At 42.0% G+C, this 22,612-nt stretch overlaps 1 protein-coding gene across 1 annotated transcript in view; it reads left to right on the top strand.

Moving 5' to 3' along the window:
• The window catches only part of LOC126238883 (thioredoxin domain-containing protein 6-like), a 67,382-nt gene that overhangs the window by 16,432 nt on the left and 28,338 nt on the right, over window positions 1-22,612 (top strand). Inside the window, exon 2 of the mRNA XM_049947822.1 lies at window positions 6,820-7,090. Coding sequence (XP_049803779.1) covers window positions 6,820-7,090 — 271 coding nt within the window. The remainder of the gene's footprint in view (window positions 1-6,819; window positions 7,091-22,612) is intronic.

The raw sequence follows: 22,612 nt of genomic DNA on the forward strand, positions 1-22,612 counted from the left end.
CTATTCGACCAGTAACTTTATGATTTTTCGCCGTAATAGTTCCTGCTTCCGGAATATACACAATGCGTAGTGCTCCTACTTCGTAGTCTGTCATCACGTGTCCGCGTGAAGTATTTAATAGTAGGTCCAGTCAGCTGCCCACTTTTCGTAATTTTGTAAAGGGGTATTTTTGTGTTCTACGTAAATAATTCGCATTCGAGTGTGGCTTCCGATCCTCGACCCTCCCCTTCTCCTAAATTCTTGCTGTGATGGCAGAATGATGTGTACCGTCGACTGAGATATATTGTAGGTTGTAATAGGTCAATTTGGTTCTGACATGGCTAAACCAACGAATGTAAATACGAAATAAAGATTGTGCTAACAGACGGATCAGCAGCGTAGCATAGTGAGCCACAGTCGTAATGTACATGTTCCCGATTATTTGTTACGCTCAATTATTGTATTATCCATGTTCAGTGAACAACTGTGTCATGTGGTAATAACATGTTGAGGTATGAATAGATTTCCAGCTCAGTGAAAGACATAATAAACATTAATTGCCAACGAACACGTAACGTGAATACATTTCGGAGTATTTATCTATTGTTCACAGAGGGTGTGACTAGCTTAATCCTCGAATTGTGTCTACTACTGAAGGACATTCCAGAAAGAAAGGTTATAGCAGTTTTATAAGTGGGTAAAATTTTAGTTTCCTAAAATAACCATCCAACAAATAGCTTCTTTTGCCGCGACATTCTTCTCTATAACAGAAGTATCTCAGATAAGCTTTTTCTTCCTGCGGAAAAAATCGCTGGTGGCGTAATGCAGCGATGCCTTCCGCCTCAACATATTATGGAACACATACGAAAATAAGCGTCACGTTTTGCAAACAGCGAACTAACGCTTTCAGCAAAAAATTACTAGGGGCTACGTACAGCACTGATGTGAGACCATTAGAAAACGATGGCGAAACTGCTTCTGGGTTTTGAAATATAATGCCACACAATAAAATTCAGTGTCTGATCTACTTTTTTCCGAACTGCTTTGTATAACGGAAACTGTTTACGTGTGGAAGGGACGGCACATAATCTATAAACTTTTCAGTATCTACAACGACTTCTTTATCTTGGGGTTAACATCCTGTCGCATATGTGTGTATGACTAACCTTAATGAAGATTCTTCTTACTCCTTGCATTTATTCCATGAACTGAGCTGTTGGTTTGCAAGAAAGACATATTACTTATGACAAATTACATTAAGGAATAAGTGTACTGTGGAGCAGCAGTCAACCTACAGGCACATAGTTCTTTGAGCAGGCTTCTGCAACACATTCTTGAATTCAAACCGAAAATAATTCGCAGCACACACTTTGCGACCCGGAAACCGTAACTTGGTTCGATGATTCGGTAAGCCATCCCAAAACATGACCTTGTACGATGTTGTTGTTGTTGTGGTCGACTGGTTTGATGCAGCTCTCCATGCTACTCTATCCAGTGCAAGCTTCTCCATCTCCCAGTACCTACTGCAACCTACATCCTTCTGAATCTGCTTAGTGTATTCATCTCTTGGTCTCCCTCTACGATTTTTGCCCTCCACGCTGCCCTCCAGTATTAAATTGGTGATCCCTTTATGCCTCAGAATATGTCCTACCAACTGATCCCTTCTTCTAGTCAAGTTGTGTCACAAACTCCTCTTCTCCCCAATTCTATTCAATACCTCCTCATTAATTATGTGCTCTACCCATCTAATCTTCAGCATTCTTCTGTAGCATTTCGAAAGCTTCTATTCTCTTCTTGTCCAAACTATTTATCGTCCATGTTTCACTTACATGCATGGCTACACTCCATACAAATACTTTCAAAAATGACTTCCTGACATTTAAATCTATACTCGATGTTAATAAATTTCTCTTCTTCAGAAACGCTTTCCTTGCACTTGCCAGTCTACATTTTATATCCTCTCTACTTCGACCATCATTAGTTATTTTGCTCCCCAAATAGCAAAACTCCTAATCTAATTCCCTCAGCATCACCCTGCTTAATTCGACTACATTCCATTATCCTCGTTTTGCTTTTGTTCGTGTTCATCTTATATCCTCCTTTAAAGACACTGTTCATTCCGTTCAACTGCTCTCCCAAGTCCTTTGCTGTCTCTAACAGAATTACAATGTCATCGGCGAACCTCAAAGTTTTTATTTCTTCTCCATGGATTTTAATACCTACTCAAATATTCCTTTTGTTTCCTTTACTTCTTGCTCAATATACAGATTGAGTAACATCGGGGTGAGGCTACAACCCTGTCTCACTCCCTTCCCAACCACGGCTTCCATTTCATGTCCCTCGACTCTTGTAACTGCCATCTGGTTTCTGTACAAATTGTAAATAGCCTTTCGCTCCCTGTATTTTACCCCTGCCACCTTTAGAATTTGAAAGAGAGTATTCCAGTTAACATTGTCAAAAGCTTTCTCTAAGTCTACAATTGCTAGAAACGTACGTTATGATAATCAAAGTGAGGAAAGTGCGACAGTTTTTTTAGGTCACATATGTCCGACAACGTATACACTGCATATAAAGATTGATTTAGACTTTTCAGTATTTCTACTGTATCTTCTTCCCAAATTAATTTATTACTAACTGTCAATACCGATAATTTAACACTGTCAAGCTCTTCGATAATTGTTTCCTAAAACTCTGTGCATGTATTAGATGGAGGGACAACGCATAAACAAGTTTTGTTACATAAGGGGAAAAAATGAAAGGCGTTGGCTCATGTGTTTCTAGTACAAGTGGAAAGAACAGAATATGTGACAAGGAAAAGCATTTACAAGTAGTTCAGACACTTTGAACTCTTGATGGTGCCTCGTGTCTGAGACGACGTCGAAATGCACAAATTAAGAGAACGTGGGCCAAGAGCGACAGATGCTGGCTCAACATTAGTTACTGTGATAGTGATATAAGAGTAACTGGGTACCAGAACAAACTGCAAAGATTTGCGTATGTGGAAGATTTTTTTACTATTTCTATTTCATACATTGACTGGCGATCAGGAGGTAACACGTGAAAAAGCTACTGGAGACTTCATTGAGACGTATATGCGAGCAAGATCCACGTTTCCTGCAAATTAATATCACAGAGAATGAGACGCTACCAGTAGAACAAGTAACCATCATAATCGCAGTGCGCGGCTGTCCTCGTGTGATATCTATTCCAAAAGAAATCTTGACTGACGGTTTTTTTCGTATTATTTACACAGACAGATGAGATGGTTACAAATGAAATGATGTGAGGCGAAGAAAGCTATTTTGTGGTACCTCCTGTTTTAATTGTATTATGATATCATTCAACAGTTCCATTCATTATTGACATTGTTGTGAAGACAGCGACTGTTAATTAAAATGAAAAAAAGACATATAGTTTTCAATCAATCAAAGTTTTTACTTCATCCATCAAGTGTTTCAACGGTTACACCATCGGCATAGGGATGTGACAAACCGACTGGTTAAAACCGATACCGGTATTTTAGATCTGATTAAGCTCTAGTTTTTGGTATTGCCTGGTGTCAGCTACAACAGTTGTTTTTTTAACTTTTTACTGATAACCGCGGTGCTAAAACTTTTCCTTTTTAAATGAACTTTTTTTTTAAAAAAAAGGAGTAATTTTAACGATCATTGCTATTTTAATAATAATTCCGACAGAAACAGCAATAAACATGTGGCATAAGAAATGGTACAGCATTGCTGAGACCATAATGTTGCTGTTGCCGTGTGTCATAGCTTATGATACGCGTCTACATGCGGTATGCAAGAATTGTCCCCATCTGTCGCCGGGGTGCACTCAGCCTCATGATGCCAATTGCGGAGCTACAGACCGAATAGTGGCGGCTCCGGTCAAAGAAAACCATCGTAACGACCGGGAGAGCGGTGTGCTGACCACACGCCCCTCTTCTCCGCATCCTCAGTTAAGGATGACACGGCGATCGGATGGCCCCGATGGGCTACTTGTGGCCTGAAGATAGTGTTTTCTTGCTGCCGTCGCCAGACGTCCATTGTGCTGCAGAATGGCACCAACACTAGACTGGAAATATTTTTACGAAGTGACGTGGCAATGAAGTACAGTACTTTATTTGCTTTAAATGCTTAAAGATTTGTCTCTCATTTCTATCAAATTTTATAAGAGGAAGAAAATTATGGTAACAGTTAAAATTAAAGACTTGACAACAGTTCATTGGCAGCATACAATAAAAATAGAAAGTAAGAGTAGCTGATATGCCTTTCTTTGCTTGTAGCCCTTGAAAACGGGCAAATGAACACGGAAAAAAGGAGTTTTTCAACCTCAGTTTTCACCTTTTAGCACTAACTATTTGTAATGCCCAAATTGTAGTATAATCCCGGTTACAACTCGACTTTTGAGCAGAGTTTCAAAAAATTAGATCACCAGGAGAATACTGGTGATTTATTTGTCGTATTCAACGCGTATAACTGTCCGCCCCTGGTAGTTGAGTGCTCAGCGCCACAGAAATCAATCCTAAGAGCCCGGGTTCGATTCCCGGCTGGGTCTCAGATTTTCTCCTCTCAAAGACTGTGGGTTGTGTTGTACTAATCATCATCACTTCATCCCCATCGACGCGCAAGTCGCCAAAGTGGCGTCAAATCGAAAGACTTGCACCCGGCGAACGGTCTACCCGATGGGAGGCCCGAATCACACGACGGCGGAACGCTTATCACTTTTCGAGAAAAGCAGCGAACGGTGGACGGACTAAGTCTTCTTTTATTTTCCTATTTACAATTTAATGTTTTGATTTTATGTACGAGGTTTGGAACTTAAATAGTGGCAACTATTTCTTCACCACCGATACAAAAGAGTTACATGGTTCAAATGGTTCAAATGACTCTGAGTACTATGGGACTTTAAAGCTGTGGTCATCAGTCCCCTAGAACTTAGAACTACTTAAACCTAACTAACCTAAGGACATCACACACATCCATGCCGAGGCAGGATTCGAACCTGCGACCGTAGCAGTCGCGCGGTTCCGGACTGCGCGCCTAGAACCGAGAGACCACCGCGGCCGGCAGTTACATGTTTTCATATGTTACTGTCCTTCAAAGTAGTCATCAGCGTTGTGTAGAACCCGTTGCAGCGATGTGGAAGGCGCAGTATACCGTTAGCAGAGCCTGTTCTGTTGATGGTGCGAATGGTGCGGTCTAAAGTTATGGTGATTCTCGTGTACGACTGTGATAGTGTTAATCCTAACGCATTACGTTCCTCCACGGCAGATCCTCAATGTACAGCATTACTGTTCGTTTTTGGAGCATCACCTACGACCAGCTTTGCGGAAGAAGGGACGACATTTTCTGCACAGCCTACCCATCATTTTGCACGACTAAGAGCGGGTGCATACAGCGCAAGCTGTGGCTGCTCTGTTCGGTCGATGGGACTGGGAAATACTGTACCATCCCCGGGCTTAAGTCCTTGTGACTTTGATTTGATTCCGAAGATGAAGGACCACTTCGTGGCATTCGCTTCAGAAGTGTTCCAGAGATTCGACAGGCAACAGACCGCTCCATTCGCACCATCAACATAACAAGCTCTGCTAACGGTATACTACGCCTTCCACATCACTGGCAACGGGTTCTACACAAGGCTGGTGACTACTTTGAAGGACAGTAACAGGTGCAAATATGTAACTCTTTTTATCGGTTGTGAATAAATAGTTGCCACTATTTAAGTTCCAACCCTCGTATCTTGAAACCGAGAGAGTCAAAATTTTTCAATCTTTGTTCGATTTCCATGTGTATTACAGCAATAAAAAAAGAAAATTGGTTATTTCAGAAACTGATTACTTTGCGCAGTGTTGACAGTCAAGTTAACCTGGCGTGGGAATAAACCCATATAATCGAAAACCAGTTGTTTCAGCGATAACCGCGATCCCTAAATCTTTATCATCAGGTGGAAGTTAAGTACATTTTCTACACAGCTGTTTTTAATAGTAAGCATCGACGATTAATTTCAGTAGGATATGGACTCGCCATATGCTTCGTCAAAAATGGTTCAAATGGTTCAAATGGCTCTGAGCACTATGGGACTCAACTGCTGTGGTCATCAGTCCCCTAGAACTTAGAACTACTTAAACCTAACTAACCTAAGGACATCACACACATCCATGCCCGAGGCAGGATTCGAACCTGCGACCGTAGCCGTCAAAAATGGCTCTGAGCACTATGGGACTCAACTGCTGTGGTCATCAGTCCCCCAGAACTTAGAACTACTTAAACCTAACTAACCTAAGGACATCACACACATCCATGCCCGAGGCAGGATTCGAACCTGCGACCGTAGCAGTCGCACGGTTCCGGACTGCGCGCCTAGAACCGCGAGACCACCGCGGCCGGCCATATGCTTCGTCCATTTATATAAATCAGTAATTTATTAAAAATGCTAACTGCAGTTTAACCTAGTGGTACCGCTACTTTAAATGCTGCTGCAAGAAATAGCCAATGTTTGTCACTAAAAACAACTATGAATGATGTCTTTCACATGGTAATGACAATGTAATCGTCGAGACGCGATATGGAAGAAGTAAAAACTTTGTGACTAACTCACATTTGTAAATTTTTTCATGATTTAATTAACCGAATTTTTCAGACATAAATGCACGTGTGTAGAGCAATTATCTAGTTATCATTTAAACTACACTGCTAAGGGCACAAAGAAGCTGTACGCAATGTTACTCAAATACATGCTTGTATCGGCTTTACTACCCACTTTATAAATTTTGCGTAAAAATGTTTATCTTTCGTGATATCTCCGGATGTTTTCAGGTTAGTGTTTTCAACTCTACAGGCAAGTGTTTAACAGAAAGATGGATGAAAGAGGGGAAGAAATTATAGGAAATTTTTGTGACTTGTTGGGTGAGCCTAACCTCAGCAGTGAAATTGTACCCAAAGAGGTAGAAACGAAACGTTCAGCCAAACCGCCGTGCAGAATAGAAATTGAACTAGAAGATGAGCAGCCATTCCTAGAGAGGACGCTGGCACTGGTAAAGCCAGAGGCAGTGAAGCACATACAGACGATTAAGAAGCTGATTTTGGAAGCTGGATTCCACATAATGCAGGTAAGATGTGGATAGTAGTGAATAAGTTCTAAAAATCTAAAGATGTTAGAGAAAATATATATTTTAAAATGTAAATAAAGATGTACAAGATATCACAATAATCAAGAGAGCACCGACAAAAATTCTAGCATTTCTACGTCTGCATCTCTACTTTACAAACTACTGTGAAGTGCATTTCAGAAGGTAAGCTCACCAGACAATATCGTAGTCACCTTAGAGAGATCACTACAAACATCATTTACAGCGTGACAGTTATTGAACTATAAGAAAAGAAAACGTAAATTAGTTACAAACTAAGGCGTGCACACACTTTATTCAACATGTGAACATCACTATACATATTCGGATTTAGGTTATGACATGTTCGATATGCCTCTCATCATTGGCGACGATGTGGCGCAGACGAATAGCGAAATTCTGCGTGACCTGCTCAAGAATAGGAACTTCGTTGCAGTCGATGACCTGCAATGCTTTTGGGGTTATTGCTATACGCTTTGTCTTTAATATAGCCACACAAAAGAGAAGTCACATGTGTTCAGATCAGGAGAATATGGCGGCCAATCGAGGCCCATGCCAGTGGCCTTTGGGTACCCCAGAGCGCCGGCCAGAGTGGCCGAGCAGTTCTAGGCGCTACAGTCTGGAACCGCGCGATCGCTATGGTCGCAGGTTCGAATCCTGCCTCGGGCATGGATGTGTGTGATGTCCTTAGGTTAGTTAGGTTTAAGTACTTCTAAGTTCTAGGGGACTGATGACCTCAGAAGTTAAGTCCCATAGTGCTCAGAGCCATTTGAACCATTTTTTTACCCCAGAGCCAGAATGAAGTCCGTAAAGTGTTCCTTCAGGACATCAAACACTCTCATGCTTCGATGGGGTCGAGCTCCTTCTTGCAAGAACCACATCTTGTCGAAATCAGGGTCACTTTGGATAATGGGGATGAAATCATCTTCTAAGACCTTCACTGTGCCGTCAAGGAATATCGCACCGATTATTCCATGACCGGACATTGCACACCACACACCACCCATTGAGGGTGAAGAGACTTCTCGGTCACGAAATGCGGATTCTCAGTGCCCCAAATGCGCCAATTTTGCTTACTGATGAACCTATCCAAATGAAAGAGGGCTTCGTCGCTAAACCAAACCATACTAATTCCCATCATGTCCCCCGGCCAGTTCGAACGTGGTGGTGGTGGTGGTAAGTTCCTATGGGACCAAACTGCTGAGGTGATCGGTCGCTAGGCTTACACACTACTTAATCTAACTCATACTAACTTACGCTAAGGACAACACACACACCCATGCCCGAGGGAGGACTCGAACCTCCAATGGGGCGAGCCACGCGAACCGTGGCAGGGTGTCTTAAAACGGGACGGGTACCCCGGGTGGTTAGTCTGAAGGTCCTAACGCAAACTGTTCAGAAGTTATGACGATTTTATTTCATATAGTTCAAAAATTGCCACACTGTAATGCAGTGCAATTCTGCCCCTGGACTCCATAACAGCCTGGATTTGGTTATGAAGTCCATGAGGTTGTGCAGGGACGTTGCATCCAGGTTAATCCACTCGCTGAGGATTTGATCGTACAATTCCACCACATTGCAGGGATGGTGATGTCGGCGTTTTACCTGCTATTCCAAGAAGTCCGACAGATTTTCTGTTGGGCTCAAGTCAGGTGATTTTGCAGGCCAGTCGAGATTTGAAGGAGTAGTGTGCTGTTCAAAAAACAGGTGACATATTTTTCCAAACCGATGACGTTTGCTGTTGTTGCCTTCATGTGCCTGTGTTAGCAATGGCCTCTTGCGAGGTGGCCGACTCAAAATGTTCATTGCATGCAGTTCCTGTCGCAATGTTCTCCCCCTAACAGGTTGGGACGGATCCTCATTCACTATCTGCAGTAATTTATGTTGGGCTTGAAAGCGATTTTGATTCACAAACCGTGATGATGACGTATGAATGCAGAATCTCGCGGCGATAACATTGAATAAAATGTTCTCGGGTTTCCAACCGCGTCAATTGCTTAAAACTACTCGAGCTTTCGGCCAAGCACTCCTTGGCCATTGTCAGGTGGTATGACATGACGCTGACCTTCTTTGTTTCCAACCGTGTCAATTGCTTAAAACTACTCGAACTATCGGACATACAGTCATACCACTTGACAATGGCCAAGGAGTGCTTGGCCTAAAGCTCGTGTAGTTTTAAGCAATTGACGCGGTTAAAACCCGAGAACATTTTATTCAATGTGATGATGATGTTTGGTTTACGGGGCGCTCAACTGCGCGGTCATCAGCGCCCGATTCACAAGCCGTGAAACATGTCTCCGGTCCCTCTCAATCAGAACCTTTTCTAACCACAATTCTGACGTCGTGTTTTGAGGTCACGTGTGTTACGCCACTGCTTGTAGACACGTTGAACAGTCACCGCAAAACACCAACAATTGCTGCAAATTGATGGCCACGGGCACGGCCAAACAAGATAGCCCTGTTTTTACACTCCATCACGTCCTCACATTTACTGGTGTTTACTTACAATGTCCATTTGAAACATAAATTTCTCAATGATCGCTACTGCTTGCTCTCGTAGATGCAGTGCGTGCACGGTTGAACACGTGACTCACTTGCTGCGCCATATATTATTCATCTGTGCGTGCGCACTGGGATGACTAGCTGTTTGTCTCACTAATTAGGGCTTCTCCCCACTCCAGTCGCATGTGACGCCCGGGCTGAACGTTGCTGAAATACCTCTGAGCGAGTTGCAATAAGACTAATCTTGTCTTCGCGATCCCTACGAAAGTGATACGCGGAGCGCTGCCGTATATTCTAGATTCCTCACATAGAGCTGGTTCTTGAAACTTTTTAAGTAGGCTTTCATGGGTTAGAATGCGTATGCCACCTAAGGTTTTTCAGCGTTTCCTGAATTCTCCCCTTGACGAATCAAACCAGTGGCTGTTCATGCTGGCCTTCTTTGTATACAGTCGATTACTTTGGCGCCCTTGGTGATCCTCTCAGCTTGGTGCCACAAGCGACCATTACTGTGTGATAGGTCGGGTACAGAAACATAATGCAGGTCCAATGACGCCCCAAGCAGCAGCTGTATCGCTTGGTCCTTAAACGAGTGCTGGATGTATAAGAGATCTGTTTCAGTTTCACTTGGTATTCTAACAAAATTTTTGAAGCACTGTAGCTCAAAAAGTGTGCTACAGCCCTCCGCCAGCAAAAATCGACTGAAGACCTTCGGTCATACAAGGTGCGACCAAATTCATAAAAAATCATTTATTGAATATATTCATACATATAATCAAAAATTTTCAAAATAGCACCCTCTTGCGTCGATACACTTCTGGAGGCGGTGTTTCCATGTCTGGAAGTAATCCTCGAACGCCTTTTCCGGAATGTCCTTTAGAGCTGATGAAACATGCGCCTGGATGCTTTCATCGTGTCCCAATGTTTTCCTCTCATGACTCCTTTTAACCGAGGAAACAAAAAAAAAATGTCAATGGGAGCCAGGTCAGAACTGTAGGGAGGCTGGGGAACCAATGGGGTCTTGGTCTTGGCCAGGAAGTCGTTGACAAAGAAGGCGCTGTGACTCGGTACGTTGTCGTGGTGAACGTTCCACGTGTCCTTGATGTAGCTTCGGCAGTGTGAGACCCTCCTTTCCAGTCTTTTGAGCACTTCCAAGTAGAAAGATGAGTTTACTGTAGTTCCGGTAGGTACGAATTCGTGGTGGACAATGCCTCTGACGTCAAAGACGACAATGGGCATGGTTTTTATCCTGGACTTGCTCATGTGTGCCCTCTTGGGAAGGGGCTACGATGGAGTGTGCCACTCTGAACTCTGCCTTTTTGTCTCAGGGTCGTACTCAGAAATCCACGACTCATCTACACTGATAACTGAGTTTAAAAAATGAGGATGATTTTCACACATTTCCAACATTTCTTGGCACCGAAGCACTCGCATGTGCTTGTGTTCGTTGTTCAACACCTTTGGGACTAGTTTGGCACACACCTTGCTCAAGTTCAAATCTTCGGTCACAATGCGGAAAACGGTTGTTTTTGACATGTTTAGAGTTTGTGCTATCAATTGAAGGCTCAGCCGTCTGTCAGGGTTCAAACAATCGCGCACATGCGTCACATTTTCGTCGACTCGTGCGGTTGATGGCCGTCCACTGCGAGGTTCGACGGTGATCTCCTCTCGGCCCTCCATGAACGACTTGTGCCATCGGAAAACTTGTGATTTGGACAAGCAATCATTCCCAAAGGCATGCTGAAGTAATGGAAAAGTTTCGCTGGTGGACTTCCCAAGTTTGACGCAAAATTTGATATCGTACCGTTGCTCTACAGAATGGTCCATTATACCGTGTTACATAAACTCAAAACGGGGTTGACGGAAACGCACGTCCATACTCTCTGGCAGCTCGCAGCCAATGAGACAAAGAGAGTTTTGAAGCTAACACCCCCCTCTACTTAGCCCAGCCGGTTACAACACGCTGTGGTGTACCGTTGCGTCTGAAAAAAATTGGTCGAATTACTTATGGAACGCACTCTGTATGCAGCGGTCAAAATAGATGTTGCGTATTGCCGAAACATTAATACTGAATGTTGCGATCCAGAAATACGTTATGATGTCAGTACATTGGTCGGTTTGTAACGTAATTCTAGAGCAAACAGTCCATGTTTTTACCGAAAGGGGGTAGTATCTTCAGTCTGTGGCAACCGTCACCAGTAAACATTGAAGTGCTTGGGCTGTATGCCATTATCAGAGCTGTGTTGCTCCAGGGTGGTTCAGGCAACAATAAAGTACTCCGTAGAGTCACTCCAATGCGGCAGCGAATGAGACAGGCGGACGTCGCAGTGAATGTGTCTAGAAACTGGAACAAGTTTCTAGCGGCAAGATCAGTAGATCACAGTAGTGGGCATGGAAGAAAAGAGAATAGCTGTGTAGGACTAATATCTGTGTACAACAGCGAGTAGACACACTTAGCACAATGTGACACGTCAGCGGCGGCAATTCCAATTAGCTACAGGATTGCAGGTGTTAACACAAACGATACGAATAGGCTTTGTGAGCAATGATTACAAGTCAGAAAAATTCTCAAAGCTTCTCCTTTAAATCGGGTCTGGAGCCTCGAGTCACACGGGTGCGAAGCCACCCTTTGTGGAATAGTCAGCAATGGGACACGACGCTCTTTTCTGATGTAACCTGCATCAGACTCCTTCCTGGCAGCACTGATATTCGTGAGTGGAGGCAACGAGGTCAACGTTTATACCCTAATTGTACCGCAGACCGCCACTCTTAGCAAGGCGATTCAGTCATGTTTTAGGCTGGAATCATATGTGGCCACATGACACCCCTTGTGCCAATACACAGGATGCCTGGTGTGAAGCATCAGGACATCTTTACATACATAGTGGTTTTATTTGGTGTACGTGTTGGAGCGGGATTCACATTGATGGACGATAATGCACGCCCACATCGTCACTATCTTGTGAACACCTTCCTAGTAGACCGTAAAATTAGTCAGATGGAATGACCTCCATGTTATGTGGATCCCAAAAGCTCTCAAAATGCACAGACCATGCTAAAACTAGCGGTTTGCAATCTTCCTGTCCCACCAAGAGACCTTACAGGGCATCATGCAGGCCGTTGTAGAGGAATGGGACAATATCCAGATGTAGTTGGAAGTAGGTTGAAGCAGAATAGTAGCTTAAAGAAAAAAGACAGGTCGGGATCAAACCAGAATAGGAAAAGAAGAATTCTGCTTATAGGCAGCAATCATGGGAGGGGTGTGGGCCAACAGCTTCAGGAGAAATTAGGTGCAGAGTACCAGGTCACAAGTTTGGTGAAACCAAGTGCTAGCTTAGCCAAGTGACAGAAAACTTAGGTCAGTTATGCAGGGACTTTGAGAGGGAAGATCAGGTAATTATAGTTGGGGGAGGAGGAAACAGCCTGGATATGAATCCAAGATACAGTATTAGGAGTGACCTGGATAAAATAGGAGCAGAAGCTGGGCACACAAATGTGGGGTTTGTGGAGGTCTTTCAGCCCCATGATCAGCCCTGGTTAAACACTGCTGTGAGGCGTGTTAACACTGAGCTGAACAGGATGCTCCAGACACTGGCAAAATCTCACGTAAGTGTTGTTTCAGTTAATGCTATTGGTAGGTGGGGATACACTACACATGGCCTGCACCTGAATAGGAAGGGGAAAAATAAGTTGGCTTCTCTATTAGCAGAAACTGGAAGGGGGGCCACAATCACACAAGGGGTGATCTCTGTGGTTAATGGGTCCAGGAATACAGGTTTTTTAGGTTAAAGCCAAAGTCCAGACAAACAACAATCAAGATAAATGGAATAAAAGAAACTTCGTGTACAGTAAATAGGGGCAAAGCTAGGGGCAGTATCAGTTTACTTCATCGGAATATCAGGGGAATAAAAATTAAAGTAGATGAGCTATTAGTGTGTTTAGATGATCTCAAATGGTTCAAATGGCTCTAATCACTATGGGACTTAACATCTGAGGTCATCAGTCCCCTAGACGTAGAACAACTTAAACCTAACTAACCTAAGGACATCACACACATCCATGCCCAAGTCAGGATTTGAACTTGCGACCGTAGCACAGTTCCGGACTGAAGCGCTTAGAACCGCTCGGTCACAGCGGCCAGCAGGTGATCTCAAAAGTAAGAATAAGATTGATATACTCTGTCTGTCTGAACACCATGTAACAGTGGGGATGGATAGTGTCAGTATAAATGGGTATAATTTAGCATCTTACACTTGTAGATCTAGGATGGATAAAGGAGGAGTTGTCATTTTTGTAAAACAAGGGTATAAATACAAAACTGTAGAAGTAAGCAAATTTTGTGTTGATCAGCACTTTGATGTTCGTGCATGTGAACTCCAGCTAGATAATGTAGTATTGATATTAGCAACAGTGTACAAGTCCACATTAGGAGACTGGGAGCTGTTCATAAAGAAGTTTGACCCCCTATTATGCTGTCTCTCAGACACAAAGAAGAAGTTATTAATCTTTGGTGATTTCCATGTAAACTTTCTAAATAATTCTAATAGGAAAAGTGAACTAGAAGTGTTATTAACAACATATAACTTAGAATCAGTGGTCAATTTCCCTACATGTATAGGTCAAGACAGCAGCACTCTAATAGATAATGTATTTGCACAGAAAGAGGATGTAAAACAAACACATGCTTTCATGTGGTAAATGGATTGTCAGACCATGATGCACAACTGATTAACTTACAAAACCTAACAGGGTGTACAGTTCAGAAACCATTAAGTAATAGTGTGAGGTTGCTCAACTCGATATCTACAAAGCACTTCAGAGGAAGTTTAAGAAATGTTAACTGGGGAGATTATGTAATGAGCCAAATGCTAATGATAAATGCAACATATTTCTTGAGAAATTTATATCCCTTTTTGAACATTGTTTCCCAAAGAAAATTACCAAATGTAACACCACATACTTTTCAAAGAAACCTTGGATTACTAAAGGTATTAAAGTGTCTTCAGAAAGAAAAAGAAAACTGTATGAGACAGCAAGAACCAGTAAAGATCCAGAAGTACTTTTACACTATGAAAAATAATTGTAACACATTGAGAAAAGTTGTAAAGAAATCAAGAAATATGTATATTAGAGAAGAAATTAACAACTCCGGCAATAAAATCAGATCAGTATGGAATGTTGTTAGAAGGGAGACAGGAAAAGTAACCACTGGGGTAGGTAGTATTACTATTAAAGAGAATGAGACCATCCTTACCAACAGTAAACAACTAGCTAATGTACTTAACAGATATTTCTTAAGTGTAGGAGAAAAAATTGGTGAGAATAGTTAAAAAGAAAAAGCCAGGCAGTACATGGAAGTGTCAGTTTTGAACAATTTTAGTCAGATTAAGTTTCACCTAACAACCCCTTGCAAAATAAGTGAAATTATTGAGTCTTAGAAAAATAAATGTTCTGTTGGAGTAGATGACATCTCTAATAAGACATTAAAACAATGTGGAGCAATTACAGTTGATGTTCTGTGTCACATATGTAATGCATCACTAATTCAAGGTATTTTCCCAGAAAGGTTGAAATATGCCATTGTCAGGCCTCTCTACAAAAAGGGAGACACCACAGATGTCAATAATTATTGGCCAGTATCCTTGCTTACAGCATTTTCAAAAATCTTCGAGAAAATAATGTATTCAAGAGTGGTTAGCCATCTCAACAGTAATGGCATACTTAGTAAATCACTGTTCGGATTTAAAAAATGCTGTTCCACTGAGACAGCAGTATACAATTTCACTGTCCACATAATAGAGTGTTTAAATAGTAAAATGTCACCAACAGAAATTTTCTGTGACTTGTCCAAAGCATTTGATTGTGTGAACCATGAAATTATATTACGGAAATTACAATTCTGTGGTATAAATGGAATATCATATGAGTGGTTTAAGTCTTACCTACAGAACAGGAAGCAAAAAGTTTCCTTATATGGGTCAAGTGATTTAAATAAGTTTTCCACTATATCTAACTGGGGTGAAATTACACTAAGTGTTCCACAGGTTTCAATCATGGGTCTTCTTCTGTTCTTGATATATGTGAACGACCTCCCTTCTTATCTGAAACAAGAAGCTGAACTGACACTGTTTTCTGATTATACAAGCATCATTATTAATCCTGTAAAAGAAACTTCAATTGAAAATGATACAAATAATGTCTTTGGAAAAGTCATTAATTGGTTTTATGTAAATGGGCTTGCTCTAAATTTGAAAAAAAAACACTACATTAAATTTTATGCTGCAAAAAGTACAGTTCCTTGAATAAATATAACACATCAACAGAAGTCAGTAGACAGGGTATAGCATACTAAGTTTTTGAGTGTACATATAGATGAGAATCTTAATTGGAAAATTCATATTTGGGATCTTCTAAAGCGACTAGGTTCAGCAACTTTTGCAATCAGAATAATTGCCAATTTTGAGGTTATAGAAATTAGTAAGCTAACATACTTCACATACTTTCACTCTCTGATGTCATACGGAATAATATTTTGGGGAAACTCAACACTTAGACAAAAAGTATTCACTGCTCAAAAGAAAGTGGTTACAATAATGTGTGGGGTTCATATTCGTACATCTTATAGGCATCTTTTTAAAAGATTTGGCATTCTTGCAACACCCTAATAGTACATTTACTCACTAATGAAATTTGTACTCAACAACATGGACCAGTTTAGAAACAACAGTGACATTCATGATTATAATACCAGAAAAAAGAAAGAATTACACTGTCATTTACTCAACCTATCTTTAGCACAGAAAGGGGTAAAATATGCTGCTATAAAATTTTTTGACAAATTACCAGATGAAATAATAGTCTGACAAACAGCAGTAATAGCTTAAAAAATAAACTGAAATCACATCTCCTTGACAACTCCTATACCATAGATGAATTCTTGAATAGGAATAAATAAATCTATAAATATAGTATATGCATGTTGTGCCATTTAAGGGAATGGGGTAAATAATAGAAACATTAATCTTTGACACTGTACTGTAAAAAATCTTGTTTCAAATGTGCATTTCTTGTGCACTTGACACATTCCACATCATAACGGATACCGTACCATGCGATTGATCAGTGGAAAATGCAACCAAAAAGATAACTAACTATGCCATAGGCTTATGTGGACAATGTGGAAGGGAGTATGCCTAACTGCATTCAAAAGTGTCTCTAATGAAGTGGAGGACCAGTTGGTTCTTAATCAGTGTGTTACGCAAGATGACAGTGATAAAAAGTTGTTGATGGAAAATTTTATTTTCGCAGGGGTTTTGTTTTTGTCTGTGTTTATCAAGTGAGGCTGTCTTTATTTTTCTATTTTGTTATCTTATGACTGCTCCTGACAGAACAAAATCAGTTTTGCTTCCTATTATGTACAGTACCGACATTAAATCAATATGCAACATTTATTTTGACCGCTGTAGTATATTTTCATCAGTATCCTTCTACCGATGTCGCGTACCAAGCACTTCGCGACCTGTGACGTCAAAGTGATGTATCCAAACACAAGTATTGTAGCTGTGGCTTTTCTGACCGTCAAAGGAAGCCACAGTGGTGGTGGTGGTGGGGGGGGGGGGGGGGGGGGGGCTCTGGTAGAAAATTCGACAGTGCAAAAGTGGCTGGTATTAGGCTGGCTTTTTCGACCGTTTGTAAGAAGAACATCCCTTCACATTTTATCTAGGCTTTGCACTTAGTACATGGACATGTTTGAATTTCCTTTTTCTTATCTTTTGTCTGATTGGAACACGAAAGATTGAATTACTCCGAGTGAAACGACGACCAGTAATGACAATTTATATACCTGCTGCCCATAAATATTTAGCTGTTCATTTCCCGATATGTTGCGATTTCGGAGAGTGTTGTTAGGCAGAAACCTAAGGGCACAGCATTTATATTCTCGCCTTATATAAATATTTGACTGTTCATTTCTGAATATGTCGCGATCGATTTCTCAGGATGTGGTCAGGCTGGAAACCAAAGCTTCTCTGTGCAACAACGACCAAGTTCCAAGCGGTGTCGATACATCAAAAGGAATAGTTCATTCGTTGCGCCGCTCAGTTTGAACAACATATCTCCTTTTCCATTTCACTAACGCGCATGCATGCACTGGAACATTACTGCGCGCTTAGGAACACTGCTCCATGATGCGCATTCTGCGCTGCTTAGCGACGCAATTCAACACCCCCTAGACTACAGGCCTGCGCGCACACTTGTGACGTCACATACTGATGGCCGGGTCTGTATCGGAACACTGCTGTGAAGCACTCTGTAGCTATAAATGCTTTACAAGTTTTAGAGCTAAGACCGCATAGGGATTCTCATGCTTTCCTCTTGTACATGTCCTTGTAATGAAAGTATGGAAATTTATATTATTGCATAATAAGAAAACTGCCCTAGGCTATTTCAAGATGCAAAATTATTTTGACGATTTGCCTTAAATACGCGTTTCTAGTCTTGAATACAAACTGTAATTTTAAATTCTGTCTTTTACCTCAGGAGCTACGCTTTCTTGCAGTAAAAAACCTGCAATATGCAACAACAAGTAGACGTTTCCGATTTTAAATAAAGCAGCTGGAGCTCTTACAGAATTTAAGAATCTGTTTCCCTGGTTATGTTCGTAAATTTTCCTCTCCACTTCAAAATTTGCTGACCTCACACGAAACTCAAATCATTCGACGAAATGGACCACCTCCTGACATAATGTTTAATAAATCAAAAAACCCGAAAAAATATTTTATTTCCCTGTTTCTCCAGAACTTTAGAACCTTAAACATGAAAAGATTTTTTATCCTATGTCCTTGATGAAATTCGTGTCACAGAGTGATGTTAATTTAATCATAATGCACTTACCTCGAAATTCTGCTTTCTATACTGCTTAATCTGTCGAACACAGAATTCATTAAAGCAATTTTCTAAGGTAGTTTACTCAAATTGAAATTATTTCCGAATACCTGTATATGTAAAACTGAACAAAATCATTCTGTAGCTCTTCCAAATGAAAGTACTGGAAACTCAATAATCTGGTAGGACTGATAAGGAATACTAAACATTTTCGACTCACACTAATTAACTTAAGTACTCTGTGTGACAATAGTTGCAAATATGAGAGTCATTTCACAGCCAGCTTCGTATTAACCTCGCAGCAATGGTCCAGAATTAAGAAACAAATGATACTGGTACATGATACATAACTGCTTTTAAAAACAATTGGCAAATGTGGTGCAATGGAAACAAATAACACGCTACAAATTTTATGTCATTTACTTAGCCTTGAATGATGCGTAGACACATATTCCTGTCTGGGAATAGCTGCAATCCAGTGGTTTCTCAACTTCACACATTTGGGAAATCGAAACATGTGCACCTTAATGCCTTTTTGGGATTTACAATATCCCTGGCAAAAGTAAATGCAGCACTTGTATCCCATACTTCGAAGAACTGTAGGCGAATACTGTATGAAATATATATATCACATTCACGTGCCACACACTTCCAACACAACATACACGCCAACAGGACTGCCTACCGAAGATAAGATGGCCAACAGTTTGTGACGTCACGTGCCAATATGGCCGCTGTGCGTAGGCCTAGTGTGAACGCGGCTTAAGTGCACAGCTTAAAATTCTCCGACTGAAACGAGCAGCAATGACAGTACATCTCTCTGCTGCAGCGTCAGAGGAAGCCGTGGGGGAGGCTCTGGCCGGTAACACCACGGTGCAAAACTGTTCGGTCATGAATGCCATGGTACCTGCACCACTTACAGACGGCTCGGGAACGTCACTGAGACCGCTCGCCGACATTTGAGATCCTACCAAACGGCAGCAAAGTAGCAGCAAGAACTCCAGTGTTGGAGATGAACAAGTTGTGCAAGCAGCAGTTGTGTGAACTAAGCGCATTGTTGCCATACGAAACATGTTAGAGAAAAACCTCTGTATGATAGCAACCGTTCCGTTATGATGCTGCTTGTACGAAATGACACTACTGTATATACGCCACAATTACATCAGCGTTTGTTCACACTCATAGCCACGGGAAAAGACTTCTTCTCGTAGGCGAAATGAGAAATGCGAAGGAGTACTTACACTAAGATGATAAAAGTCATTGGATGGCGATATGCACATATACAGATGGCAGCAGCATCGCGTACACAAATATAAAAGATCAGTGCGTTGGCCTGGCTGTCATTTGTACTCATATGATTCATGTGAAAAAGTTTCCGACATGATTATGGCTGCACGACGGGAATGAATTCACTATCGCGAGATCCACAGTGGTAAGAGTGTTCTGAGAATACCAAATTTCAGGCATCACCACGGTCAACGCAGTGGGCGATGGCCTTCACTTAAGGCCGAGAGCAGCTGCCTTTTCGTAGAGTTGTCAGTGTTAACAGAAAAGCAACACTGCATGAAATAACCACAGAAATTGATGTGGGACGTACGATGAATGTAAGTGTTAGGACAGTGTGGCGAAATTTGGCGTTAATATGCTATGGTATCAGATGACCAACACGAGTGTCTTTGCTACCAGCACATTGCCTGCAGTGCCTTTCCGGGGCTCGTGACCATATCGGCTGGGCCGGAGTGGCCGAGCGGTTCTAGGCGCTACAGTCTGGAAACGCGCGACCGCTACGGTCGCAGGTTCGAATCCTGCCTCGGACATGGATGTGTGACATGTCCTTAGGTTCGTTAGGTTTAAGTAGTTCTAAGTTCTAGGGGACTGATGACCTCAGAAGTTAAGTCCCATAGTGCTCAGAGCCATAGCCTTTTCGGCTGGACCCTAGACGACTGGAAAACTGTGAACTAGTCAGATGAGTCACAATTTCAGTTGGTAATAGCTGACGGTATGATTCGAGTGTGGCGCAGAGCCACGAACCCATGGATCTAAATTGACAACAAGGCACTGTATTAAAGTGGTGGTGGCTCCATAATGATGTGGACTGTGTTTATATGGAATGGACTGAGTCTTCTGATCCAATTGAACAGGTTGTTGGCTGGAAATGGTTACGTTCGCCTACTTGGAGACGATTTGCAACCCGGCTTAATGTAGCAACTCGACGTGGCATGGAGTCAACAAGTCAGTGGTCAGCGTGACAGACTGTCAATCCTAAGGGCCCGGGTTCGATTCCCGGCTGGGTCGGAGATTTTCTCCGCCCAGGGACTGGGTGTTGTGTTGTCCTGATCATCATCATCATTTCACCCCCATCGACGCGCAGGTCGCCGAAGTGGCGTCAAATCGAAAGACTTGCACCAGGCGAGCGGTCTACCCGACGGGAGGCCCTCGTCACACGCCATCATCAAGTGGAAGTCCTGAGCCATGCTGTCTCTATAGCCGTCCATAACTGTGTAAGTGTTGCCGGTACAGGATGTTGATTATAGCTACCTCCTTTTTTAATTTTGCACCTAGGTTCTTTACCTCCTTTTTCATTTCACCCATCATTTTCGCGCTCGTCTTTTCGACGTTAGATATTTTTGTACTGAGATCGGCGTGAAGCGCGGTGTTGTCTTTTTTTATTTCTGTCTGCCTTCTTTTCAAAATTTCTGTAATATTCTCTAAGCCTGGTCCATTTTGAATTTCTGTCTCCTGTGTCCTACACTGAGCACCGTTTCCCATGTTCCTGTTAACTTTTCTGTGTCTAGAAACGTAATGTTTCCGTGCACCAGTCGGGTCGCTCCGGACTGAACCTCTCGACTGGGGTCGGAAATAATACGTTGCAGCGGCACTATGACTCCGTGGGCTGTATCCTCCATAATTATGGATTACAACATCAGCCTCCACGTGCCTCGGTCCCTCAGCGTCGCTGTCGTCTCGTAGATTTTACTACCCACTGGGCTGAACCTATTCTTATCATCACCATCCGGCATCTGCAATTCACGCTCGTCACTTTCGCTCGCAGTATCCTCGCGACTGTCACCCATTTTATCACTATTACAGACGAGACTCTGCTCTGCTGTGGCCCTGCCTTTCGCTCTCGTCAACATGTGTAATTTAATGTTAATCGTACACTCGACAACAACATATATTTTTGCCTCAACAAGAAAAAGGAATAAAATACCAATCACAAAACAAAATGCTAAACTGGGTGTGAGCAGTGAACAGAAATGACACCAACTTATACTTGCTAATAGGGCTGACACACAAACGGTTGTGCACTTACTGTTCAGCATTTGCTGAGTACAAGTAACATTAGCACACACAACGAAAGAACAAAAGTACAACGCGCTTGCACCATAGAAGCAAAAAACCCACACAACTTATGCTACTTACTTTTACCCGTGATTCTACTATCAAAATGATCAGACAAGTTGGATCACAATGAAAAACAAAACTGAGGTTTCTCCTAACTGCATCTCAGGCAGATCCCAAAATTACTAATCCTAGGCATGGGTCAGCCATATGTAACACCCCACCCATTGCTTGTCCGATTTTTGCGTGTGTTCGCCCCTGACAAACAACTTACAGAGAAATTGGGAGTGGAACTGTAGGCAAAAATGGATAATGCTAGATTTAAATGTGGCCCTGTCACCCCTAATTAATCTGCGGTTGTAGTGTTGACGATAAATCACACCTGTTTTTACTTCCAGACATGAACGATCACGAACACTTAGGGTGTTCAATGACATCAAACACATACACAAAAATAAAATAAAGCAAAAGGTTGAATTCAGGATCAACAAGTAAAGGTTCTACTGAATCACAATAATTTTATTATAACCTTCAGATCAATGCTGAATAAAACACAATGAACAATTTACAAATTATCCATCTATCTGTCATTGGCAGTAACTGTGTTAAAATCAGTCCAAAAGGCGATCTCTTATAACATATATACGAAGAACCATTACACTCCAAAGTACCGTGAAACAGCAATTGCACGTGATCCAGCTATTTAACGTTACTCCTAACACAGGCCGAAGCGGGAGCGATCTCACCGTAATATTCCTGTTGTAGCGGCGGTCTCCGACG

This window comes from Schistocerca nitens, chromosome 1, assembly GCF_023898315.1.
Source record: "Schistocerca nitens isolate TAMUIC-IGC-003100 chromosome 1, iqSchNite1.1, whole genome shotgun sequence".
Taxonomy (NCBI): Eukaryota; Metazoa; Arthropoda; class Insecta; order Orthoptera; family Acrididae; genus Schistocerca; species Schistocerca nitens.